Below are 27,799 nucleotides of genomic sequence, written 5' to 3' on the forward strand. Positions count from 1 at the left end.
AAACACCATAGGAAGTACATAAAAGTGCAAGCAAAAACTCCAGCAAATCTGCAAACCTTTTTATACCTGCGTTTTTGCTACGTATTTGACTGACTCAATTGAAATCAATGGGTGAAAAACGCTGCACAAAGAATTGACATGCTACGAGTTTAAAAGCAGCACAAATTTGGAAAGGAAAATTACTGATCATTTGCACAGCACTCAGGATTCTCATTGACTATGCTGGCATAAGGATTCCTCAGCATATTTGGGCCAATGCCATGTGGAAAAAATGCCGCAAAAATGCAGTGTGCTGTCAGCCTTATGGTTCTTGGAAGACAGAAAAAAAAAAAAACCTCGAAATGAAAGGAGCTGTAGTGCAAGTGACCCCTGTTTTCGTGATAAGTAGAGTTGCTACACCACTGATCATAGATTTATCACCGATCCTGGGAATAGGTGATAAATGTTGCTCTTCACCAACTCATTAGAGATCAACATAACATTCCCATTTTCAAGTTTACCCATTTTCTATTTTTTTCTTGTTTAGTTCTAATGTGTCCTATGGCTCAGTGAATATGAATATTTTTTACTCGTGTTCCCTGCTTATTTTTATTAGTAAAGTTCACTGTGAGCTTTGTATTGAAAAACATGTAAGGACAATTTCTAGGAAACTATCGTATTTTTCGCATTGTAAGACGCTCCGGATTATAAGGCGCACCCCAAATTTTGAGGAGAAAAATAGGAAAAAACTTTTTTTAATAAATTGGTGGGGCGTCTTATAATCCATGCGTCTTATTACTTACCAGGGGTTGTGGCTGCAGTGGAACAGGGTCCCAGAGTCGTTGCTGGAGGCAGGAGTGGAGCATTGCTGCAGGCTGGGATGAGGGGGTCTGCAGGGGGGCTCCTGTGCTGCAGGCTGGGATGAGGGGGTCTGCAGGGGGGCTCCTGTGCTGCAGGCTGGGATGAGGGGGTCTGCAGGGGGGCTCCTGTGCTGCAGGCTGGGATGAGGGGGTCTGCAGGGGGGCTCCGGTGCTGCAGGGCTGTCTCCGGTGCTGCGGGGGGCTCTGCCGACATTTTGTGAAAGACCAGAGCCCTCCGGCAGTTCGTCCATGCGTTCCTGTATGACTGACTCCGGGAAAATGGCCGCCGGAATCTCTATAGATGAGATCTCGGTGCTGAAATCTCATCTCCCGAGATTCCGGCGGCCATTTTCCCGGAGTCAGTCATACAGGAACGCATGGAAAAACTGCCGGGGGGCTCTGGTCTTTCACAAAATGTCGCCAGAGCTCCCCGCAGCATCGGAGCCTCCAGCATCACCCGGGGCAGCAGCGGTGGCGGGCGGCGGCTGACACCCCCTCATCCCAGCCTGTAACGGTAAGCGGTATATCTGCTTTGTAAGACGCACCCCCATTCCCCCCCCCCAAACTTGGGGGAAATAAAGTGCGTCTTACAAAGCGGAAAATACGGTGTTTTTGTATCTTTTCCAGGAAATTATTACCTTGGTAAACATGCAAATACTGAGTTTTAAAACAATTTTATCTCAATTTGGACATAGAGTATTGTCAAAAAATTTAGGCAGGTGTGGGGAAAAAAGGTGCAGAGTAAGATTGCTTCCAAAAAATAGAAATGTTATTAGTTTGCATTTTGTTAGTTAAGAAACATAGTGAATGAACAAATGAGAAATCTACATAAAATCAATATTTTGAGGTGACCACACTTTGCCATCAACACATCAATTCTATGAACAATTGTACACAGCTTTTGGAGAAATTCTGCAGGAAGGGTGTTCCTAACATCAATGGAGAAACTCTCCACAGATCTTTTGTGCACATCCTTCTGTCTCTTCATGTAATCCCAGACAGACTCGGGCCATGTTCACACTTCGCGGTTTTTACCGCGGAACCGCCGCAATTTTGATGCTGCGGGTCCGCAGCAGTTTCCATAGCGTTTCCATTTACATGTAAACCCTATGGAAACCGCAAACCGCTGTGCACATGCTGCGGGAAAAACCGTGCAGAAACGCAGCGGTTTAAAACCCGCAGCATGTCACTTCTTTGTGCAGAATCGCTGCGATTCTGCACCCATACGAATGCATTGAACCGCTTACTTCCCGCATGGGGCTGTGCCCACGTTGCGGGAAGTAAGCGGCTAATGTGCGGGTGGTACCCGGGGTGGAGGAGAGGAGACTCTCCTCCAGGCCCTGGGAACCATATTTGGGGTAAAAAAAAAAGAATAAAAAAAAAAAATCATGATATACTCACCTCTCAGCGCTGCACGCGGCCGGCCAGTCAGAGTTGCTGTGCGAACAGGACCTGCGGTGACGTCGCGGTCACATGACCGTGATGACGCCGCGGTCGCATGACCGTGACGTCACGAAGGGTCCTTCTCGCTCAGCATCTTTGGAACCGGAGCGCCGGGTGCAGCGCCGTGGAGATCCGGACATCAGAGGGTGAGTATAACCAATTTTTATTATTTTTAACATTACTATTGATCCTGCATATTGCTGCATATGCAGCATCAATAGTATAGGCGGAAACCCGCAGCGGAAACCGCGGAACAAACCGCGATAAATCTGCAGGGATAACCGCAGCAGTTTTGCCCTGCAGATTTATCAAATCCGCTGCGGGAGAACCCGCAGAGGGACGCCGCAAAGTGTGAACATGGCCTCAATGATAATGAGATCAGGGCAGATGCTTATCCATAATGAGATACCATCAAGGACATATCCGGCCCCAACTCTATTATTCAGCAGGACAATGACCCGAAACATACAGCCAATGTTATCACAAGGAGTCCTAAGGCTATGTGCACACGTTCAGGTTTTTTCGCAATAAAAACGATATAAAAACTCATTAAAAACGCATACATTACGCATTCTATCATTTAGAATGCATTCTGCATGTTTTGTGCACATGGTGCGTTTTTTTCCGTGAAAAAATGCATCGCGGTAAAAAAAGCAGCATATTCATTAATTTTGCGGATTTTCTGCATTTTTCCCACGATTCTATGCATTTGGGGAAAAAACGCGTCAAAAATGCGGTAAAATCGCGGTAAAAACGTATGCGTCATTTATGGCAGAAATGTCCAGTTTTAGGCTATGTGCACACGTTGCGGATTAGGCTTAGGAATTTCTGGTGCAGATTCTGCCTCTCCTGGCAGAAAACGCACCTGCGGATTTGTCGCGTTTTTTGTGCGTTTTTGCTGCGGTTTTCTTGCGGATTTGCTGCGGTTTTTACCCCTGCGGTTTTCTATAATGGAATAGGTACAAAAACGCTGCAGATTCACAAAAACGCTGCAGATTCACAAAAAAAACCAAAACATGCTACTTCTTTTAAACCGCAGCGTTTCCGCAGCGGATTTTCCACAAAGTGTGCACAGCATTTTTTTTTCCTCATTGATTTACATTGTACTGTAAATCAATTGCAGATCTGCAGCGTTTCTGCACCTCAAAAAAAACGCTGCGGATCCGCAGAGAATCCGCAACGTGTGCACATACCCTAAGTCAGGAAAATTTCTGCCAGAAATCCTGACGTGGGCACATAGCCTAAAAGTAATAATATGACCCCCACAGAGCCCTGATCCCATCATAATCAAATCTGGGATTATATGAAGAGAAAAAATGATTTGTGCAAATCTAAATCCACAGATCTGTGGTTAGTTTTCCAGGATGTTTGGAACAACTTTCCTTCTGACTTTCTTCAAAAACTGTGCAAATAGAAGAAATGATGCTGTTTTGAAGGCAAGGGTGGTCGCACCAAATAATGGTGTGATTTACATTTCTCTTTTGGTCACTGTCTTTGCATTTTGTTAATAGAAGTGTTACTAGTTTATTATCCATTTCTGAAAGCATTCTTAGGCTGCTTTCACACTAGCGTCGATACAGGCCCGTCGCAGTGCGTCGGGCTGACGTACCGACGCATGCTGTGAAAGAAATGCCCGACGTGGGCAGCGGAAGCAGTCTTACGACGCTTCCGCTGCCTCATTGCAAGGTCCGGGGAGGAGGGGGCGGAGTTTCGGCCGCACATGTGCGGTTGAAAATGGCGGACTCCACGCACAAAAAAAGTTACATGCAACTTTTTTTGTGGCGGTGGTCCGCCAAAACACGACGCAACCGTCGCATGACGGTTGCGACGTGTGGCAATACGTCGCAATGCGTCGGTAATGTAAGTCTATGGGGAAAAAACGCATCCTGCAGACAACTTTGCAGGATGCGTTTTTTCTCCTGAATGACGCATTGCAACGTATTGCAAACGACGCTAGTGTGAAAGTAGCCTTACTCTGCAGTATTTTTCTCTCAGCTGCCTAAAACTTTTGCTCAGTAATGTGTGTGAATATACGGTTATATGTTTTATAACATTCTATTCACTTTTTTTGTGATTTTCATTCTACCGTAATTGTCCAGGAGATAAAATCCTCCCTGATGTTACCCCATGACCGTGGCTTTTTCAATAAAATGGAAGATGACATGACCAAAATACTACTTAAAGAAAAAAGAAAAGAACAAAACTCTGTTCCTGAAGTATTGGAAAGTTCTGTATCCTCTGATTCCTGTACGGTAAGCAAGGAGATCATCCAGACCCAAACAAATGTCATTAAACAGTGAGAGACTTCTTTTTTTTCAGACTTTTCTCATTGTGTTTTGGCTATATGTCAGAAGTATTGACCGATGTGTAACACTGACTTATGTCACGGTAAAGCCATATGTTGACATATGATGGCCACTGGCTACAATGTTTAAAAAAAAAAAAGTGGCAAACACAAAAGATACAAATTTATCAAAAATTCCAAGTCATCGAATAGACTGATTCGCAAAGAAAAAAGTCCAAAGTGAAACTCTGAAATGTAATGTATGTAATAATACAATATGCAGGACCCTGTCCTAAAAGATGGAAGAACAGAGCTACTGAAGCTGGAACTGGAAAAGAAAGATGCCCAGATAAAGCATCTGAAAAGCAGCATTTCACAGTGGGAGGTATGTAAAATGATTGCACAAGAGCTTTCACCCCTAGAAGGTTTCCTCTTTGCAGTAACATGTTGCCTTTCCCTTTGTATTTGTTACAGGCAAAATACAAAGAAGTTAAAGCCAGGAATGCACAAGTTCTTAAGATGTTGCAAGAAGGTGAAAGTAAGTATATTTTTTGTTGGTTTTTCAAGTCAGTTTTATCTTAAAACACCACAAAAAGTGCACATCCCCTTTGGTTTGTTTTTTAACTTAAACGCATGCATTTGGGGTTAAAAATCATTTTTGCTATCGGGTTTTATTACAAGTTTTTCACTGTTTGGCCTTTACAGGCACTTTGTTTCACTGCACATTGAATAGTCTGTAGTCACAACATGTGGGTGATGTTTCTTAGCATCACTGAGCAGTGTCTTTAGTAATGCAGCTGTGTCCATGTCGTGAACGGCTTTTTAGTGGTTCTATGTTATCCAAATGTTTGTTCACTGACTGCTAGCCGAAATCTTAGAAATTGCATGTTAATTGCAAAAGCACAAAGAAAATAAAGATTGTATTTAATAAAAGTAAAATTAAAATGTCTAGCATCGCCCTACTTTTTCCAAGAAAAAGAGAACATGTAATTTATAGTGGTTGGTGAACGACTCACTATGGCAGAATTTATATATTTTTTTTATTTTCTTACATTGTGTTGGGGGAAAAAAGTAACTTAAATCCAATGTTATATGTACAGCTCCATCATATAAAATATACGTGACTAATATGGATTTTCGTACCGGGGGTACTAGTACATGGGTTCAAACTAAACGATAGATTCAGTGGTCAATGCATCATTTACTATTTGGCGAGACTATCCGTGATTGAGCAGAGAAGAGGATTCCGATTGTAATTATAGTCTGAGCCTTTCTTCCATTATTTCTGATGTTGTTTTTTTTTTTCATTTAGTGAAAGACAAGGCTGAAATTCTTCTGCAGGTGGAAGAACTGGTATCCATTAAGAATGAATTAACATTACAGGTACGAAAACAATTATTTCTTTCTCGCCTCATTGGGGGACACAGGTAACCATGGGTGTATGCTGCTGTCGCTAGGAGGCTGACACTATGCAAATAAGGCAAAGATAACTCCTCCCCGGCAGTATACACCCTTTGACAGGCACCAGGCAACCCAGTTTTTGATTAGTGTCTGTTGGAGGCGGACATGGATCTAACACCAGATCCGCTTTATCTTTTCTTTCAGGGATTTTGTGTGTTTATTAACCATTTCCCCTTTCTATTTCAGGTACATTTTCAGGGTAACAGGGTGCAGTTTTTACTCACCCTGTTTTTCCCATTATGCGGCCGAGAGAGCTGTGTGGTATAGCCCACATCGCCCGCTCTCGGACCCGCTGGGCAGGACTTCGTCTCATGTCACCCTTACGGGTGTTCATGGTGACCTTTGGCCAGTCCTTGCCCTTTTCCCTCCTTATCCCTCTCCTCGGAATGGGCTGAGAGGAAGACGGCAGTCACCTGCGGTGACCTCCCCCCTTTTAAGGGGTTGACGCCGTCTTCTGCGCCGACCGGAATGGCGCGGGAAGGAGGACTCTATCTTCCAGGACCCTTTCTATCCTCCAAGGGCTCCTGACGCGATCTTCAGCTTCAAGACGGATCTTCAATCACGTACTGAAGACCCCCCCCCCCCCTCCTGCCCGCTCCAGTCGTTTCTCCCTAAAACGACCGCTCCCCCAGCGTCTGCCATGCCGCAGCGATCACTTCCTAACCGCAATAGGACTGTCACATTTCCAAACTTCGCGCCTGTTTTCTTGGCGCGCGCTGTCTGTTTTCCCCCGGCAGCCTTCGTTCCGGCAGGCCACGCCCCCTCGTTTTGCTTAACCAGTGCGGCTCCTTCAGCACTGGGCACGCCTACTCCTATTCCAGCACTGGCATTGGGCGCTCCCGGGTGTGTCACGCCCCTCCAAGCTGCCTGCCTATCGGTGCCTTGGTTTAGTTTCGGTCGGCCACGCCCACTTCCGGCGCGCTCTACACGCGCCTGTTACAGCAGCCCGCGCTTTACCGGTGCTTCCTTCCTGGAATTTCCGTTGCGTGGCCACGAGGACCTCATCCAGGCGGTGGACACACAGGCTCCTGTGCTGCCGCCATCGCTGGGTGACTGGTAGGCTCTACTCTGCTTCCCCCCACTCCCTGCAATTCTCTAAGCAGCATCGCTTTTGCGTCCTGCTTCAGGTACCATTTACTTTCTACCTATGCCAACCCTGCAGGGGCCCGGGAAGGAACCGTCTGGACATTTTATACCCTTTTGATTCAGACCTTGTCAACAAATGGTCCGAATCACTTAAGGTAGATCCGCCTGTATCTAGATTATCCTCACAGACAGTGTTGTCCATTCCTGACGCGGCGTCTCTTAAAGACCTCACGGACAGACAAATTGAAGCTTTGTCCAAATCAGCATTTGAAGCTTCTGGCGCCTCTCTGCCCTAGTTTCGCCTCTTCCTGGGTGGCAAAAGCTGTATCAGCCTTGGCCAAGACCCTGCGTAGAGGCATCGTAGCTTTGGCTCCTGCGGAGGAGCTAGCGGATTTAGCGGATCAGATTGTCCACGCTGGGAAATATCTCTTAAATGCCTCCCTTGATGCGGCTACTTGCACCGCAAGGGCAAACAGTAACATTATTGCCATTCTCCGAGTCCTTTGGCTGAAGGCGTGGAAAGCAGACCCCGCTTCTAAAAAATCTCTCACTGGTCTGCCTTTCCAGGGCTCCAGGCTCTTTGGCACACAGCTGGACCAAATGATCTCGGACGCCACTGATGGTAAGAGCACTTCTTTACCTCAGTCCAAGCCCAGGCGTCCCTTTAATAAGAAGGGACCCCAGTCCTTTCGCCCCTTTCGGTCCTTCACCTCCTCACGTGGTACCTCTCAGCAAGACCGGCCTTCCTCTCAAGGGGAACGTAGGAAACCTTCCTTCAGGCCTGCCCCTCACTGGAGAGCTAAAAGCCACTCCTCTAAAGCTTCCGGATCTCAGATTTTCTTCAAAATGACGGGTCACCCCCCACCTGGAAATCTTTCCAGGGTGGGAGGCAGACTTCTTCTGTTCACAGAGGCTTGGTTATCGGTGGTCGACGACGCCTGGGTCAGGGAGATCGTTACATCAGGCTACAAAATAGAATTTTCTTCGCCCCCAGGAAGACGTTTCTTCCTCTCTCGTCCACCAAAGCAGCCCTCCCATGTCCCAGGACTTCTCCAGGCCGTCGATTCCCTCCTCGCCTCAGGGGTAATCGTCCCAGTCCCTTACCGCTCGCGGTTTTCGGGTTCTTACTCGAATCTGTTCGTAGTTCCGAAAAAAGACCGCGCTCTCCGCCCGATCTTGGACCTCAAGCAGTTGAACCACCACCTCCGGATTCGACACTTCAGGATGGAGTCTCTGCGCACGGTGATCGCTTCCATGGAAGCAGGAGGATTTCTGTGCTCGGTGGACATTCAGGATGCGTACTTGCACATTCCGATTTGCGTACAGCATCAAAGATTCCTTCGTTTCGCTATTCAAGAGCAACATTATCAATTCACAGCTCGTCCTCTCCCAGGGTCTTTACGAAGGTAATGGCGGCGTTCATGGCCATCCTTCGTTCGAAAGGGATCCTCGTAATCCCTTTATCTCGACGACCTCCTGGTCAAGGGTCCGTCTCGCCGGGACTGCGGCCAGAGTCTCCAGATCACTCTGGACACGTTAATCCGTCTTGGTTGGATAATCAACAAGCAGAAGTCCATCTTGATTCCAACCCAATGTCTCAAATTCCTGGGCATGGAATTCGACACCATTCAGGCTCAGATCTTTCTCCCAAAGTAGAAGTTCCATTCTTTTCGCCAGGGCATCAAAGCCCTAAAGCGCTCTGCCCCTCTACCTCTGCGACTCGGCATGAGGGTGCTGGGGAAGATGGTCGCTTCCATGGAAGCAGTCCCTTATGCTCAGTTCCACTCTCGCCCTCTTCAGTTGGCCCTCCAGTCTGCTTGGGACAGGAGTCCACTTTCCTTAGACCGCCCAGTTCGCCTCTCTCTCAAGGCAATCCCTCACTTGGTGGACGCTATCCACCTCCATTCTGCACAGGAGGTCGTTTCTTCCCCTCCGTTGGTTGGTAATCTCCACCGACGCCAGTCTCCAGGGGTGGGGCGCAGTCCTTCTCCATCTCACGGCTGCTGGAATGCTCAAGAGACTCGCCTCCCGATCAATCTTTTGGAGGTCAGGGCAATCTTCCTTGCCCTCCTCCACTGGCAGTCCCTCCTCACGGGAAAACCGATCTGCATTCAATCGGACAACACCACGGCCGGTCTCTGAATTTAATGGTATGGCCGTTGAGGCCGCGGTCCTGAAAGACGCAGGTTTTTCCCACAGCATCATACAAACCATGATAAGAGCTAGGAAACCGGCATCTTAGCGCATCTACCATAGATATTGGAAAGCCTTTTTCCGATGGTGCGATGACAACGGTTTGGCTATAATTTTTTTCCCCTTCCTTCAGTTCTTGACTTCCTTCAAGCGGGTCTCAATTCGGGCCTTTCCCTCAGCACTTTAAAGGGTCAGGTTTCTGCTCTGTCCATCCTCTTTAAAAGAGACCTGGCTTCCCTTCCCCAGGTGCGGACCTTCCTTCAGGATGTTGCTCATTTAGCGCCTCCTTACCATCCTCCGGTTGAGCCTTGGGATCTCAACCTCGTTCTCAGCGCTCTTCAGCGTGAGCCTTTTGAACCGATTCAGGACATTTCCTTTTCCCTCCTTTCCTGGAAAGTGGATTTCTTGGTCGCCATCACCTCTATTAGGAGAGTCTCTGAGTTGGCGGTGTTGTCCTGTCGCTCTCCCTTCCTGATTTTACACCATGACAAAGTGGTCCTTCGGCCTGTTCCTTCCTTTCTACCGAATGTGGTTTCGGCTCTTCACATCAACGAGGACATTGTCCTTCCTTCTTTGTGCCCTTCCCCAGTTAATCCTTTGGAGAAATCTCTCCACAAACTGGATTTGGTCAGGGCTATCAGAGTATCTTTCCAGAACTGCTTCTTTTCGCCAGTCTGATCCTCTGTTTGTCGTCTCGGAAGGTCGTCGGAAGGGGCTCCCCGCCTCTAAATCCACAATTGCTCATTGGATCCGTTCGGCGGTTCTGGAGACATACCATGTCCAAACAAACAGCCTCCTTCGGGGGTGAGGGCTCACTCAACCCGGGCTGTGGGAGCTTCCTGGGCAGTTGGTCACCAAGCTTCGGCCTCGCAGGTCTGCAAGGCCGCAACATGGTCGTCCATTCATACCTTCGTAAAGTTCTACAAGATACACTCAGGCTTCTGCGGACGCAGGCCTGGGTAGGAAGATACTGCAGGCGGCGGTTTCTCACCGGCCTACCTAAGTCTCCTTCTCTCTACATTTTATTCCCTCCCTTGGGACTGCTTTTGGACGTCCCGTGGTTGCCTGTGTCCCCCAATGAGGCGAGAAAGAAAGAGGGTTTTTTTGTTTTTACCGTAAAATCTTTCTTGGAGCCTTCATTGGGGGACACAGCACCCTCCCTTTATATTGTGCCGTGTTGGCAGTTCTGCCACTGTTTTGAGTTGGTACATAGGTTGAGTTTGTTTATATTTGCTCCTTTTGCACCAACTGAGTTGACTGGTTCTTGTCGGAGGGTGTATACTGCCGGGGAGGAGTTATCTTTGCCTTATTTGCATAGTGTCAGCCTCCTAGCGACAGCAGCATACACCCATGGTTACCTGTGTCCCCCAATGAAGGCTCCAAGAAAGAGATTTTACGGTAAGAACCAAAAATCCCTCTTTTACAGCTATTTTGGCTACGTCCTGACTGCTAAAATATATCATCTGTATAACATCTGATTTTTATGCTCTGCAATTACCATTGAAAACTATTTACATTTGTACATTTTATGAACTGCTGATATAAAAACAGATGCCTTCCCTGTGACAATATGGTTGGAAAATCATCCGTTTTGTTCTGGATGAAAATCATACTTTTTTAAATTTGCTTTTAGCTACTTGTGTGAAAGTAGCCTTAAAGGGGTATTGCCATCTCCATGATCCTATACCAGTAATGGCGAACCTTTTAGAGATCGAGTGCCCAAACTGCAATCCAAAACCTACTTACCGTATTTTTTGGACCATAAGACGCACTTTTCTACCCCAATATTTTTGGGGAAAATGGGGGTGCGTCTTATGGTAGGAATATACTTACAAATCCTGTGGCGGCAGTCCCGATGCAGCCTCTAGTCCCAGGCTGGTGCGAAAGGTGGCGGGGCTCCGCCGGTATTTCGTCAAAGCTCTGAAGCCCCCGCAGCTCCGTTGCTGCGATGCGGTGCTGTGGTCTCCGGCAAAATGGCCGCTGGGAGCGGCGCATGCTCAGATTCAGATTTCGGGATGAGATCTCATTGCCGAGATCAGAACCTCAGCCATTTTCCCGGAGCCACTGCATCGCGGCAACGGTGCTTTGGGGGCTTCCGGGCTTTAATGAAATGCCGGCTGAGCTCCGCCACCACCACCACACCACAGAGCGCTGCCACCCCATAGAGCCCTGCCGCAACACAGAGCACCGCCACCGCACCAGCCTGGGATGGAATTTCTCGGAGGCCACCTCACCAGCCTAGACCACCGAACGACCTCTGTGACCACTCCTACACCTGTGCCGATCCCTTCCCTGGTAAGCTGAATTCGGACTGTAAGACAGACCCCCATTTGACACGTTATTATTTATTTATTTTTTTCCCTATTTTCCTTCTGAAAATTTGGGGTGCGTCTTATGGTCCGGTGCGCCTTATAGTCCGAAAAATGTTTATTGCAAAGTTCAAACACGGCAATTTTAACCTGAATACTGAGGTTTTAGATGAGAAAATCAACTTGTACATTAGCGAATTATACAGTCTACTAGATGGTGGCCCGATTCTAATGCATCGGGTATTCAAGAATATGTATGTATGTATATAGCAGCCACATAGTACATAGCACAGGCCACGTAGTATATAGCAGACAAATAGTACGTGGCCTGTGCTATATACTATGTGGCTGCTACATACATACATACATACATACATACATACATACATACATACATACATACATACATACATACATACATACATTAGCCGATGCGTTAATACAGGCCACGCAATATATAACAGTATATAACACAGCCAAAACAGTATATAACACAGCCCTCGTACTATATAACACAGCCCACACAGTATATAGCAGCCACACAGTATATAACACAGGCCACGTAATATATAGCACAGCCCACGCAGTACAAAACACAGCCCACATAGTATCTAACACTGGCCAGGTAGTATATAGCAGCCACGCGGTATATAACACAGCCCACGTAGTATACAGCAGTGTGGGCACCATATCCTTGTTTAAAAATAAAAAATAAAATAAAAAAAAGTTATATACTCACCCTCCGGGATCCAGCGAAGCTCTGGAAATGCGCACGTGGCTGCCGCCATCTTCCGTTCCCAGGATGCATTGCGAAATTACCCACATGACTTAGCGGTCTCGAAAGACCGCTAAGTCTTCTGGGTAATTTCGCAATGCATCTCTGGGAAGGGAAGATCGCGGGAGCTGCGCGCTCCTCGGCGGACTACGGAGGGTTAGAATAGCAGGTTTTTTGTTTTTTTATTATTTTTAACATTACATCTTTTTACTATAGATGCTGCATAGGCAGCATCAATAGTAAAAACTTGGTCACACAGGGTTAATAGCAGCGATAACGGAGTGCGTTACCTGCGGCATAACTCGGTCCGTTACCGCTGGCATTAACCCTGTGTTAGCGGTGACTGGAGGGGAGTATGGAGCTGATTGGTTGCGGCAGTCATGACAGGCAGCTGGCGAGACCAATCAGCGACGTGGGATTTCCGTTACAGAAGTTGCGGACAGAAAGCGGAAGTACCCTTTAGACAAATAAATATATATATATATATATATATATATATATAATAGATAGCAAAGAGCTTGTAAGCGCTGCACTGCATGATTAAAGGGAACCTATCACCCCGTTTTTTAAAGATTAGATAAAAATAGTGTGAAATAGGGGCAGAGCTGGGCTTTACATTAGTGCCTTTTTGGTGCCTTTACACCCCCGTTAGGCTGCCGAAATACCTTTGTGAAGTGGCCGTTTTGTCCTGTCACTCAAGTTGGTCAGGTCGGATGGGCGTGGTCACAGCGCTGTTTGTCCCCCAGGATCCTGCTCATCATTACGTTGGTGGCGTAGTGGTGTGCGCATGTCCAGCAGATGAATCCACTGCCCAGGAGATGAATAACAGCGCGGTCTTCGCTATTCAGCCGTTTACCGGTGGGCGCGGCTATCTTTCCTGTGGCCGCGCCTGCGCAGATGGAGCGCTCTGCTGCCCGGGGCTTCAGGAAAATGGCCGCGGGATTCCGCGCGTGCGCAGATGGAGATCGCGGCGGCCATTTTCCTGAAGCCCCGGGCAGCAGAGCGCTCCATCTGCGCAGGCGCGGCCACAGGAAAGATAGCCGCGCCCACCGGTAATCTTTCCTGTGGCCGCGCCTGCGCAGATGGAGCGCTCTGCTGCCCGGGGCTTCAGGAAAATGGCCGCGGGATTCCGCGGGTGCGCAGATGGAGATCGCGGCGGCCATTTTCCTGAAGCCCCGGGCAGCAGAGCGCTCCATCTGTGCAGGCGCGGCCACAGGAAAGATGGCCACGCCCACCGGTAAACGGCTGAATAGCGAAGACCGCGCTGTTATTCATCTCCTGGGCAGTGGATTCATCTGCTGGACATGCGCACACCACTACGCCACCAACGTAATGATGAGCAGGATCCTGGGGGACAAACAGCGCTGTGACCACGCCCATCCGACCTGACCAACTTGAGTGACAGGACAAAACGGCCACTTCACAAAGGTATTTCGGCAGCCTAACGGGGGTGTAAAGGCACCAAAAAGGCACTAATGTAAAGCCCAGCTCTGCCCCTATTTCACACTATTTTTATCTAATCTTTAAAAAACGGGGTGAAAGGTTCCCTTTGAGATACTAGCCACCGATTTCAGTGGAGGTCTGTTCTTGAGAATGGAGTTGATTTTGAATCAAGAGTAAAATTGCAAAGTTGCTTGTTTTTACAACCTCTTTGCAATTGTAGCCCTTTATCATGATGAAAATAACCCTTTAAGCCAGGGATGTCAAACTCATATACACAGGGGGCCAAAGTTAAAAGCTTGCATAAAATCACTAGCCAACCTTGATATTTGTTAAAAAAAAAAAAAAAAAAAAGTTTACAATTGAGGAAGTTTTTCCTTATCAAATAAAACTATTAACTTTTCGAATTATAGTGGAACAATATATGTTATGTAAGAGCACTAAAATGCATATAGCCCAATGCCATAATTTAAATATATAAAGGATAATGTATAATGGCCCCACATGATGCCCCATACTGTATAATGGCCCCACATAGTGCTCCATACTGTATAATGTGCTCAAATAGTACTCCATGCTGTATAGTGGCCCAACATGATGCTCCACATTGTATAATGGCCCAACATAGTGTTCTATACTGAATAATGATCCCACATCATGCTCCATACTGTATAATGGCCCCACATGATGCTCCATACTGTATAATGGCCTCACATATAAAAAAAAAAAATTACTACTCGCCATACCAGTGCTGATCTGGTCTCTTCATATATCACAATCCTACCTGTGGGCATGCACGCCATCTCCTCAGCAATAGCGCTGCCACTCTCCTCAGCCCACGCACCATCCATTGATGGGACGGCGCGCGTGAAGAGGGAGATAGCGAGTGGGCTGAGGAGAGTGATGGAGACGCTGGTTTTGAGGAGATGGCACTTGTGCCCATCGGGAGGGCTCTGTGTACCCCCTTTGGCACGCGTGCCATAGGTTCGCCACTAGTGTTGAGCGATACCGTCCGATACTTTAAAGTATCGGAAAGTATCGGCCGATACCGGCAAAGTATCGGATCTAATCCGATACCGATACCCGATACCAATACAAGTCAATGGGACTCAAGTATCGGACGGTATCCCTGATGGTTCCCAGGGTCTGAAGGAGAGGAAACTCTCCTTCAGGCCCTGGGATCCATATTACTGTGTAAAATAAAGAATTAAAATAAAAAATATTGCTATACTCACCTCTCCGACGCAGCCTGCACCTTATCGAGGGAACCGGCAGCCTTCTTTGCTTAAAATGCGCGCGTTTACTGCCTTCCGTGACGTCACGGCTTGTGATTGGTCGCGTCGCGGTCACATGGGCGGCACGCGACCAATCAGAAGCCGTGACGTCACGGAAGGCAGTAAACGCGCGCATTTTAAGCAAAGAAGGCTGCCGGTTCCCTCGGTAAGGTGCAGGCTGCGTCGGAGAGGTGAGTATATCAATATTTTTTATTTTAATTCTTTATTTTACACATTGATATTAATCCCGATACCGATTCCCGATATCACAAAAGTATCGGATCTCGGTATCGGAATTCCGATACCCGCAAGTATCGGCCGATACCCGATACTTGCAGTATCGGAATGCTCAACACTATTCGCCACCACTGTCCTATATCAATATGTAGTAATAATAATAGCAAATGCCTCAAATTAGAAATGTAGTATAGTTCTTCTGATTCGCTATGTCGCTTACCCCATTTGCAGGAAATTGCAGTAGCTTAGGTATCCATGGTTTCGGCCGTAACAGCTAACTCTCACTATATGAGTGGCCGTGGCCATGGATACCTAAGCTACTTCAGTGACCTACATTGGGTAAGTGACATAGCAAATCAGAAGAACAATACTACATTTCTAATGGGAGGTATTTGCTAATATTATTATTAGACCTACTACATATTGAGATAGGCTCCTGGAGATGGGTATACCCTTTTTAAGCCTCCTTGAGATATCAGTTTTTCCTACAGAATTTATGTCCATGTTTTTCACAGCTAGAACTTGTACCCATATACACTTATCGTTTATGGGGCTGTTCATATGTCCGTGTATTTTCGGGGACCGAATGGTCTGCAGAGAATCACGGTGATTTGCCCGATTTTTAACAGTCTTGGGTCAAACCTGCCAATTCAAGTCTATGGGTCCATCAAAAAATCGGGACAGCCATCCATATGGTTTCCAGTTTAACAGACTCCTTGATGGGAGAATAATAAATAATAATAATCTTTATTTTTATATAGCGCTAACATATTCCGCAGCGCTTTACAGTTTGCACACATTATCATCGCTGTCCCCGATGGGGCTCAAAATCTAAATTCCCGATCAGTATGTCTTTGGAATGTGGGAGGAAACCGGAGTGCCCGGAGGAAACCCACGCAAACACGGAGAGAACATACAAACTCTTTGCAGATGTTGTCCAAGGTGGGACCCAGGACTCCAGCGCTGCAAGGCTGCTGTGCTAACCACTGTGCCACCATGCTGCCCAGGAGAAGCTTTGTATCTGAGAAAACCAGATTGAACGCTTACCAAACCGTTATGGTAAAACATAATATTGCCGCTGGATGGTATACTTTTTTGCTCCCTAATAAAATTGTTAGTATTAATGTTAAACCTAATTGTTTGTTTCCCTGCTCATCCACCAGGTCACCGGTCTGCACGCTGCTTTGGAACAAGAGCGATCTAAAGTGAAAGCTTTACAAGCAGAGCTGACGAAATACCAGGTAGGTTTACAGTCATGAAAACGACAATCAGTGTTCATCAGTCACTAGAATTCCTTTAAAGGGAATCTGTCACCCCAAAAATGGCCTATAAACTAAGGCCACCGGCATCAGGGGCTTATCTACAGCATTCTGTAATATTATACTCACCCAGGGGAGGTCCCGCTACGGTCCGGTCCGGCGCCTCCCATCTTCATACGATGTCGTCCTCTTCTTGTTACGGCTCCTGCGCAGGCGTACTTTGTCTGCCCTGTTGAGGGCAGAGCAAAGTACTGCAGTGCACAGGAGCCGGGAAAGGTCAGAGAGGCCTGGTGCCTGCGCACTGCAGTACTTTGCTCTATCCTCAACAGGACAGACAAAGTACGCCTGCGCAGGAGCCGCGGCAAGAAGACAAGAAGAGGCGACATTGTATGAAGATGGGAGGCCCCGGACCGTGACGCCCATCGGACCGGACTGCAGCAGGACCGCCCCTGGGTGAGTAGAATATAACCTGTTTTTCTTATCTTTCAGGATACATCGGGGGCTTATCTACAGCATTACAGAATGCTGTAAATAAGCCCCTGATGCCGGTGGCCTTAGTTTATAGGCCATTTGTGGGGTGACAGATTCCCTTTAATCCTGTACTAAAGGTGCCTGATAGACTTGGGCATAAAGAAATATTAAAAACCTTATAAGAGCTCATACAATTTCACATGTAAAGCGATATGGAATAAATGGCGCTATAATAAATAATAGTAATAAATTATTCTAATGTAGCTGCAAAAATCAAAATTGAGGCAGCACTTCCAAGGTTAGGGATAAAGAAATGGTGGAACTTCATTCACCCATCTGTGAAGTGCTTAGCCAAAATGTCACAAGATGAGTGAATAAAGATTCACTTTCCTTTTTTATTCGTAAGCTTGAAAGTGGTGACTCAATTTTGATTTATTGCATAGGGCTCTTAGCTAGTGGCTCTTAAGGACTTTACACCAATACCCGCAGTGCTGCCATCTTCATTTTTTTTTTTTGTTAATTTAGATGAGTAGGTAGCACAAAAAAAACAGAAATAGATCCCATCCTTTTCCTTTTTTGAACTTGCTGGACAGGATATACCAGGGATACCTTAGCTACTGAAATACCCTGCACATGGGGTAAGCGACATAGCGAATCAGAAGAACTATACTACATTTCTAATTGGAGATATTTACTAATATTGTTATTACACCTACTACATATTGGGATAGGATCTTGGAGATGGGAATACACCTTTAAGATTATATTTTAAATTCATTTGTACAATATTGTCTATTATGCCTCCTTTTTACCACTCGGTCATATTGTTGAAAGAGGATGGATTCACCCTTTTGCTTTATTTTTTTTCTTCCGCAGGGTGGTAAGAAGGGGAAGAGGAACACTGAATCTGACCATGGCCGATGATCGGTGGAGTTAATGGAGCATTTTTTAAAAAGCACTAATTTTTTCTGCAGAGTTTAATTACTGCTGTTTAATGCCATATCTTGTTAGTTTTTCATGACTGAATAAAACGTATTCTTCCATTTGCACACTTGGTCTGTACGCATTAGAAAGTTTACAACCATGACACATGTATAGTCACTTTTCAGTGCCAGGGTGAAGGCAGGCTTTAATATAATGTGTTTAGTTAGATAAGGGCCAAACACCGATTAAAAGGCATAGTTAAATACTGAGCAAAAATAGCAATGCCAAACAGTGAATTACAATTTATAAAGCAGCCAAAAGCTAACAGACTATGGTGCCATGTGTGCCCTTATTCTGATACCCAAGACAAGTGCACATGCTTTCATCTGTAAAAAATAGCACTAGGGGCTTGCTCATCGAAGTAGTCATACATTTTAAGGGTTCCTGCTCTGATGGCAACTGTCATCCGTTATCAGGTTTAAACTCCGAAAGTACCCTTGTATCTAGCCAAAAAAAAAAAATATATCAATCTTGCAATAGGGGGTATCGTGCGGACAAATATCCACAGTAAACCTATCCTTAACCCCTTCCCGCCGCGGCCCTTTTTCATTTTTGCGTTTATTTTTTGCGCCCCTCCTTTCCAGAGCCATAACTTTTTTTTATTTTTCTGTCAGTATGGCCATGTGAGGGCTTATTTTTTGCGGAACGAGTTGTACTTTTGAAAGACACCATTGGTTTTACCATGTCTTGTACTAGAAAACGGGAAAAAAATTCCAAGTGTGGTGAAATTGCAAAAAAAAGTGCAATCCCACACTTGTTTTTTGTTTGGCTTTTTTTCTAGCTTCACTAAATGTTTAAACTGACCTGATAATATGATTCTCCAGGTCATTACGAGTTCATAGACACCAAACATGTCTAGGTTGTTTTTTTATCCAAGTGGTGAAAAAAAATTCAAAACTTTGGTAAAAAAAAAAAATGCGCCATTTTCCGATACCCGTAGAGTCTCCATTTTTCGTAATCTGGGGTCAGGTGAGGGCTTATTTTTTGCGTGCCGAGCTGACGTTTTTAATGATACCACTTTTGTGCAGATACTTTCTTTTGATTGCCCGTTATTGCATTATAATACAATGTCGCGGCGACCAAAAAATTGTAATTCTGGCGTTTCGATTTTTTTTTTCTCGCTACGCTGTTTAGCGATCAGGTTAATGCTTTTTTTTTAATTGATCGGGCGATTCTGAACTCGGCGATACCAAATATGTGTAGGTTTTTTTTATTATTGTTTTATTTAGGATGGGGCGAAAGGGGGGGAGATTTAAACTTACATTTTTTTTATTTTTTTCATATTTTTAAAAACATTTTTTTTAACTTGTGCCATGCTTCAATAGCCTCCATGGGAGGCTAGAAGCTGGCACCACTGGATCGGCTCTACTACATAGCAGCGATCATCAGATCGCTGCTATGTAGCTGAAATGCAGGCTTGCTATGAGCGCCGACCACAGGGTGGCGCTCAAAGCAGGCCGGCATCAGTAACCATAGAGGTCTGAAGGACCTCTATGGTTACTGTCCTGACACATCGCCGACCCCCGATCATGTGGCGGGGGTCAGCGATGCGCTCATTTCCAGCCGCGCGGCCGGAAGCGGTAGTTAAATGCCACTGTCAGCGTTTGACAGCGGCATTTAACAGGTTAATAGCAGCGGGTGAATCGCGATTTCACCCGCCGCTATTGCGCGCACATGTCAGCTGTACAAAACAGCTGACATGTCGTGACTTTGATGTGGGCTCACCGCCGGAGCCCACATCAAAGGGGGAGACACGACATGCGCCGTACTAGTACGGTGCATGTCGTGAAGGGGTTAAAGAAAAATCAGAAATACAAGGAAAGGGATATATCTTATGGTATCAAAACTACAAACTTTGTTGAATATTATGGCACAGATAATATATACAGTTAGGTCCATATATATTTGGACAGACATTTTTCTAATTTTGGTTATAGACATTATCACAAATGAATTTTAAACAAAACAATTCAGATGCAGTTCAGACTTTCAGCTTTCATTTGAGGGTATCCACATTAAAATTGGATGAAGGGTTTAGGAGTTTCAGCTCCTTAACATGTGCCACCCTGTTTTTAAAGGTACCAAAGGTAATTGGACAGATTCAATAATTTTAAATAAAATGTTCATTTTTAGTACTGGTTGAAAACCCTTTGTTGGCAATGACTGCCTGAAGTCTTGAACTCATGGACATCACCAGACGCTGTGTTTCCTCCTTTTTGATGCTCTGCCAGGCCTTCACTGCGGTGGTTTTCAGTTGCTGTTTGTTTGTGGGCCTTTCTGTCTGAAGTTTAGTCTTTAACAAGTGAAATGCATGCTCAATTGGGTTGAGATCAGGTGACGGACTTGGCCATTCAAGAATATTCCACTTCTTTGCTTTAATAAACTCCTGGGTTGCTTTGGCTTTATGTTTTGGGTCATTGTCCATCTGTAGTATGAAACGACGACCAATCATTTTGGCTGGATCTGAGCACACAGTATGTCTCTGAATACCTCAGAATTCATTCGGCTGCTTCTGTCCTGTGTCACATCATCAATAAACACTAGTGACCCAGTGCCACTGGCAGCCATGCATGCCCAAGCCATCACACTGCCTCCGCCGTGTTTTACAGATGATGTGGTATGCTTTGGATCATGAGCTGTACCACGCCTTCGCCATACTTTTCTCTTTCCATCATTCTGGTAGAGGTTGATCTTGGTTTCATCTGTCCAAAGAATGTTATTCCAGAACTGTGCTGGCTTCTTTAGATGTTTTTTTTTAGCAAAGTCCAGTCTAGCCTTTTTATTCTTGATGCTTATGAGTGGCTTGCACCGTGCAGTGAACCCTTTGTATTTACTTTCATGCAGTCTTCTCTTCTCCTCACCTACTGTATCCTCACCCATCCCTTGCAGATTGTGAGCCCTCGCGGGCAGGGTCCTCTCTCCTCCTGTACCAGTTGTGACTTGTATTGTTCAAGATTATTGTACCTGTTTTTATTATGTATACCCCTCCTCACATGTAAAGCGCCATGGAATAAATGGGGCTATAATAATAAATAATAATAATGGTACATTTGGATATTGATACGCCTACCTCCTGGAGAGTGTTGCTCACTTGGTTGGCTGTTGTGAAGGGGTTTCTCTTCACCATGGAGATTATTCTGTGATCATCCACCACTGTTGTCTTCCGTGGGCGCCCAGGTCTTTTTCCATTGATGAGTTCACCAGTACTTTCTTTCTCAGAATGTACCAAACTGTAGATTTTGCCACTCCTAATATTGTAGCAATTTCTCGGATGGGTTTTTTCTGTTTTCGCAGCTTAAGGGATGGCTTGTTTTACCTGCATGGAGAGCTCCTTTGACCACATGTTTACTTCACGGCAAAACCTTCCAAATGCGAGCACCACACCTCAAATCAACTCCAGGCCTTTTATCTGCTTAATTGAGAATGACATAACAAAGGGATTGCCCACACCTGTCCATGAAATAGCCTTGGAGTCAATTGTCCAATTACTTTTGGTCCCTTTAAAAACAGGGTGGCACATGTTAAGGAGCTGAAACTCCTAAACCCTTTATCCAATTTTAATGTGGATACCCTCAAATGAAAGCTGAAAGTCTGAACTTCAACTGCATCTGAATTGCTTTGTTTAAAATTCATTGTGGTAATGTCTATAACCAAAATTAGAAAAATGTTGTCTCTGTCCAAATATATATATATGGACCTAACTGTACACTACCATTCCAAAGAAAAGGGTCACTTAGAAATGTCCTTATTTTTTAAAGAAAAGCACAGTTTTTTTTCCAATGAAGCTAACATTAAATGATTCAGAAATACACTCTATACATTGCTAATGTGGTAAATGACTATTCTAGCTGCAAACCTCTGGTTTGTAATGCAATATCTTCATAGGTGTATAGAGGCCCATTTCCAACAACCAGTGTTCTTATGGTACTTTGTGTTTGCTAACTGTGTAAGAAGGCTAATGGATGGTTAGAATACCCTTGAAACCCCTTGTGCAAGTATAGGTACCGTCACACTAAACGATATCGCTTGCGATCCGGGACGTTGCAGCGTCCTGGATAGCGATATCGTTGTGTTTGACATGCAGCAGCGATCAGGATCCTGCTGTGATATCGCTGGTCGTTGATTAAAGTTCAGAACTTTATTTGGTCGTCAGATCGCCGTGTATCGTTGTGTTTGACAGCAAAAGCAACGATACCAGCGATGTTTTACAATGGTAACCAGGGTAAATATCGGGTTACTAAGCGCAGGGCCGCGCTTAGTAACCCGATGTTTACCGTGGTTACCAGTGTAAAATGTAAAAAAACAAACAGTACATACTCCCCTTCGTGTCCCCCGCCGTCCGCTTCCTGCACTGACTGAGCGCCGGCCGTAAAGTGAAAGCACAGCGGTGACATCACCGCTCTGCTGTTAGGGCCGGCGCTCAGTCAGTGCAGGAAGCGGACGCCGGGGGACGCGAAGGTGAGTATGTAGTGTTTGTTTTTTTACATTTTACACTGGTAACCAGGGTAAACATCGGGTTACTAAGCGCGGCCCTGCGCTTAGCAACCCGATGTTTACCCTGGTTACCCAGGGACCTCGGCATCGTTGGTCGCTGGAGAGCGGTCTGTGTGACAGCTCTCCAGCGACCAAACAGCGACGCTGCAGCGATCGGCATCGTTGTCTGTATCGCTGCACGTCGCTTAGTGTGACGGTACCTTATGTTAGCGCAGCTGAAAACAGTGTGGCTGATTAGAGAACCTATAAGGCTACATTCACATTTGCGGTCGGCGCCACAGCATGGACATGCGTCGCACTTGCGTTTTGCGCCGCATGCGTCCCTGCGGCGCCAGCGTCCGGGCGCAGAGGACGCAGCAAGTTGCATTTTTGCTGCGTCCAAAATCAATGAAAAAAAGGACGCATGCGGCGCAAAACGCAGCGTTGTGCATGCGTTTTGCTGCGTTTTTGTTTGCGTTGTGCATTGCGGCGCCGACGCTGCGGCGCACAACGCAAATGTGAACATAGCCTAAACCTGACCTTCCTTTGAGCTAGTTGAGAATCTGGAGCATTACATTTGTTGGTTCCATTAAAGTCTCAAAATGGCCAGAAAAAAAAGAACTGTCATGTGAAAATCAACAGTCTATTCTTGTTCTTAGAAATTAAGGCTATTCCATGCGAGAAATTGTCAAGAAACTGAAGATTTCCTGCAACGGTGTGTACTACTCCCTTCAGAGGAGAGCTTAAACAGGCTCTAACCAGAGTAGAAAGAGAAGTGGGAGGCTCCGCTGCACAACCGAGCAACAAGACAAGTACATTAGAGTCTGTAGTTTGAGAAATCGACGCCTCACAGGTCCTCAACTGGCAGCGTCATTAAATAGTACACGCAAAACGCCAGTGTCAACGTCTACAGTGAAGAGGCGACACCGGGATGCTGGCCTTCAGGGCAAAGAAAAAGCCATATCTGAGACTGGTTAATAAAAGGAAAGGATTAATATGGGGAAAAGAACACACATTGGACAGAGGAAGATTGGAAAAAAGTGTTATGGACAGACGAATCCAAGTTTGAGGTGTTTGGATCACCACACAGAACAATTATGAGTCACAGAACAACTGAAAAGATGCTGGAAGAGTGCCTGATGCCATCTGTCAAGCATGGTGGAGGTAATGTGATGGTCTGGGGTTGCTTTGGTGCTGGTAAAGTGGGAGATTTGTACAAGGTAAATGGGTTATTGAATAAGGAAGGCTATCACTCCATTTTGCAATGCCATACCCTGTGGACAGCACTTGATTGGAGCCAGTTTCATCCTACAACAGGACAATGACCCAAAGCACACCTCCAAATTATACAAGAACTATATAGGGAAGAAGCAGGCGGCTGATATTCTATCTAATGGAGTAGTCAGCGCAGTCACCAGATCTCAACCCCATTGAGCTGTTGTGGGAGCAGCTTGATCTTATGGTACACAAAAAGTGCCCATCAAGCCAAACCAACTTGTGGGAGGGGCTTCTGGAAGCATGGGGTGATATTTCTCCAGATTACCTCAGCAAATTAACTGCTAAAATGCCAAAGGTCTGCAATGCTGCAAAGGAAGCATTCTTTGACGAAAGCAAAGTTTGAAGGAGAAAATTATTTCAAATAAAAATCTTTTTTCTCCTTCACCTTATTGGAGGACACAGGACCGTGGGTGTATGCTGTTGCCACTAGGAGGCTGACACGAAGTTAATACAAAGAAAGCTTCTCCTCTGCAGTATACACCCTCTTGCTGGCTCCTAGAGAACCAGTTCTTGCTTAGTACCCATAGGAGGCACACTGGTCTGCTATTCAGACCAAAAATACTTTTTTTTTTTTAATTCTTAAGAAATTTTACCTGGACGAAGGAGCGACGGAACCTTTCAAGGCTCCGATCTCCCCGAACCAACAGGCGAGCATGTGGCGTGTCGCCTCCATGTATCCTCTCCTGCGACGTGAGATGCCATGCCTGGGCTGATTTTTAGGGGCGAAGGGGCACCGATCTCCCTACATCATCAACAGGCGAGCACATAGTGTCGCCTCCATGTATCCTCTTCTGCAGCCAGGCCTAATGCCGGACAACCAGCCCTGTCCACCAGGATTTAAGCCCCTTGGATGCACAGAGGCACCCTCCGTTTTGGCATCCGTGCAGCCCCCACTGCTCCACCACTGCCTAGCGGATGAAGCAAGGAGGCGGACGGTTCCTTTCCATCTCCCTATGAAAGGGAGAGTAGATTTTTAACCTTATCTCAAAAGTCTCTTGACATCTCTTCCTTATCAGAGTGGGCTTTCGTTTGGAGAGAAGCTGGATCAGCTTATCTCGGATGCTATGGGAGGAAAGAGCTAATTTCTTCCCCAGCAGATGCTTAGGCATCCTTTTAGACGTCAATAACAAATCCGTTTCCAATCCTTTCGCACCAATCAGGGTTGGTCCTCTACCTCTTCAGGATCAGGATCCTGTCCTCGCACTAACAGAGGACCCCAGGTCCCCATCCTTTAGGTCCAATCGGCGATGCAAGGGCTGGCCAAAACAGTCTGGATCTAAGGGATCTAGGTCCCACAGATTTTCCGCCCAATGACTCATGGGGTTATCTGGTCAACACAAGCAGGGTAGGAGGTCGCCTATTTCTGTTTCACTAGGTCTGGCTCTCAGTCATTCAAGACTAATGGGTCAGAGACCTGGTGTCTTCTGGATACAAAATCGATTTTTCTTCGTGTCCCCTGGTTCGTTTCTTTCCTTACCGACTCCCAGCATCAAGGGCAAAGGCTCTTTCTTGAGCCATAGACTCTTTGCGCCGCGATGGCGTCATCGTCCATGTTCCGGAAAACAAAAGGTTCTAGGGATTCTACTTCAACCTATTCGTTGTCCCAAAAAAGGATGGAAAAGTGAGACCCATACTAGACCTCAAACTTCTAAGCAAGTTTGTCAAGGTCCGTCATTTCCACATGGAGTCTCTGCATTCAGTATTCACCTCAATGGAAAAAGGGGAGTTTTTAGCATCCATCGATATTCTGGATGCTTACCTGCACATGCTGATTTTTATTTTTTTTTCCCCACCAAAAGTTCCTGCGTTTCGCCATTCGCGAACAGCATTTTCAGTTCACGGCCTTGCCACCGCTCCCAGGGTCTTCACAAAGGTCATGGCGGCTGTCCTGTCTATCCTGCACTCTCGGGGCATGGTTGTACTACCCTACCTGGACGACCTCCTGGTCAAGGATCCGTCTTTCCACGACTGCGCGGAGTCCGTTCGTATCACTTGCGATACTCTTTCTTGTCTGGGTTGGCTGATAAACTTAGCCAAGTCTTCCCCTGTTCCAGCTCAGCAGATATCCTTCTTAGGCATGACCCTGAACACCTCTCGAGGGTTGGTGATTCTCCCTCAAGACAAGGTCCTAGCCCTTCAGCAAAGAGCTCACGCACTTTCTCAGTGCTCATCCCCTCATTCCATACACTTTGCGATGAGGGTACTGGGCAAAATGGTGGCAGCAATAGAAGAGGTTCCTTTCGCACAGATGCACCTCCATCCCCTATAGCAGGGGTCCCCAACCTGTAGCTCGGGAGCCACATGTGGCTCGCGAGCCTGTGATGTGTGGCTCGCGGCTGCCTGCCAGCTTGGTGCATTAGCACCAGGTGTAAATAATTAAGACCAGATCTCAAAAGGGTGACTTTTGTGTGTAGCCCTGTACAGAAGAGCAGATCTGAATGTGGGTGAGATAGGAGACCGTGGAGCTTGGCATACTGCCTTGGTGTTATTTCAGTGGAAAAGCTTTGGTTGTCATTATACCAGTAATGGAAGCTCTTGGTGTCACTACTGTGAGTGGGGAAGGAGCTGGTTGTGGCTCGCGACCCTCTTTCATAGCTGGAAGAGGCCCTCAAGGTCAGAAAGGTTGGGGACCTCTGCCCTATAGCATGCTCTTCTAGCGGCTTTGGACAGGAACCCGTTCCAGGCAGCTGGTCCATCATCCGGCTGTCCCCTCATCACGCCCCTCTACCGGTAAGCCCTGCTTACTTACAGCAGACTTCTTGCACTTAACTTTTTTAGGAAGTCTGTGGCTATGGTGCTTTGTTGTGCGAGCTCACCTGGTATAGACCATCAGTCATTTTGACATATACTGGACCATGGGGGCTTCATTTTGGGTGTTTTTTCTGCATTTTGATTGGTGTCGTCTTGTGTTATTTTGTGGTACGATATTTTTAACTTTTATATGAACTAATAAAAATAAAATGTGGTACGTAATTTTCATTATTGCTCTGCATTCTCCTCCTTATTCACATGATTTCTTTGGAGCGGATTGAGTTGGTCTGGGGGTGGGCGTTATTACCCTCCACATTCTCGACTTTCTAATATGTATTTGGGACTTTTGTTATCAGGTTATGAGCAGTGCCTGGTTTTCTCCACACATACCGCTTAGAATTATCACCAAAAAGGTCTATCTTCGTCTCATCAGACCAGAGAATCTGATTTCTCATAGTCTGGAAGTCCTTCATGTGTTTTTTAGCACACTCTGAGGGCTTTCATATGTCTTGCACTGAGTAGAGGCTTCTGTCGGGCTACTCTGCCATAAAGGCCCGACTGGTGGAGGGCTGCAGTGATACTTGACTTTGTGGAATTTTCTCCCGTCTCCCTACTGCATCTCTTGAGCTCAGCCACAGTGATCTTGGGGTTCTTTTTTACCTCTCTTCCCAAGGTTCTTCTCCTACGATTGCTCAGTTTGGCTGGATGGCCAGGTCTAGGAAGACTTCTGGTGGTCCCAAAGATCTTCCATTTAAGAATTATGTAGGCCGCTGTGATCTTATGAGCCTTGAGTACTGCAGAAATTCTGCTGTAATCTTGGCCAGATCTGTGCCTTGCCACAATTCTGTCTCTAAGCTCCTTGGCCAGTTCTTTTGACCTCATGATTCTCATTTGGTCTGACATGCACTGTGAGCTGTGAGTTCTTGTATAGACAGGTGTGTGCCTTTCCAAATCAAGTCCTATCAGTTTAATTAAAGTTTAATTAAATTAAACACAGCTGGTCTCCAATGAAGGAGTAGAACCATCTCAAGGAGGATCACAGGGAAATGGACAGCATGTGACTTAAATATGAGTGAGCAAAGGGTCTGAATACTTATGACCGTGTGATATTTCATTTTTGTTTTTTATTACATTTGCAAAAATTTCTACATTTCTATTTTTTTCAGTCAAGATGGGGTGCAGAGTGTACATTAATGTGAAAAAATTGAACTTTTTTGAATTTACCAAATGGCTACAATGAAA

At 46.0% G+C, this 27,799-nt stretch overlaps 1 protein-coding gene and 1 long non-coding RNA gene across 3 annotated transcripts in view; one reads left to right on the forward strand and one right to left on the reverse strand.

Annotated features, from left to right (window-relative positions):
• GKAP1 (G kinase anchoring protein 1) overlaps positions 1-18,120 on the forward strand; it is a 63,197-nt gene extending 45,077 nt beyond the window's left edge. For both annotated transcript variants that reach the window (XM_077248983.1, XM_077248984.1), the window contains exons 8-13: positions 4,382-4,534; positions 4,850-4,951; positions 5,041-5,104; positions 5,879-5,949; positions 16,505-16,582; positions 17,948-18,120. In XM_077248983.1, the coding sequence (XP_077105098.1) occupies positions 4,382-4,534; positions 4,850-4,951; positions 5,041-5,104; positions 5,879-5,949; positions 16,505-16,582; positions 17,948-17,995 (516 nt within the window). In that variant the 3' untranslated portion in view covers positions 17,996-18,120. The remainder of the gene's footprint in view (positions 1-4,381; positions 4,535-4,849; positions 4,952-5,040; positions 5,105-5,878; positions 5,950-16,504; positions 16,583-17,947) is intronic.
• LOC143759844 (uncharacterized) overlaps positions 1-27,799 on the reverse strand; it is a 279,692-nt gene that overhangs the window by 41,837 nt on the left and 210,056 nt on the right. The gene's annotated exons all lie outside the window — the stretch shown is intronic.

This window comes from Ranitomeya variabilis, chromosome 1 (genome assembly GCF_051348905.1).
Source record: "Ranitomeya variabilis isolate aRanVar5 chromosome 1, aRanVar5.hap1, whole genome shotgun sequence".
Taxonomy (NCBI): domain Eukaryota; kingdom Metazoa; phylum Chordata; class Amphibia; order Anura; family Dendrobatidae; genus Ranitomeya; species Ranitomeya variabilis.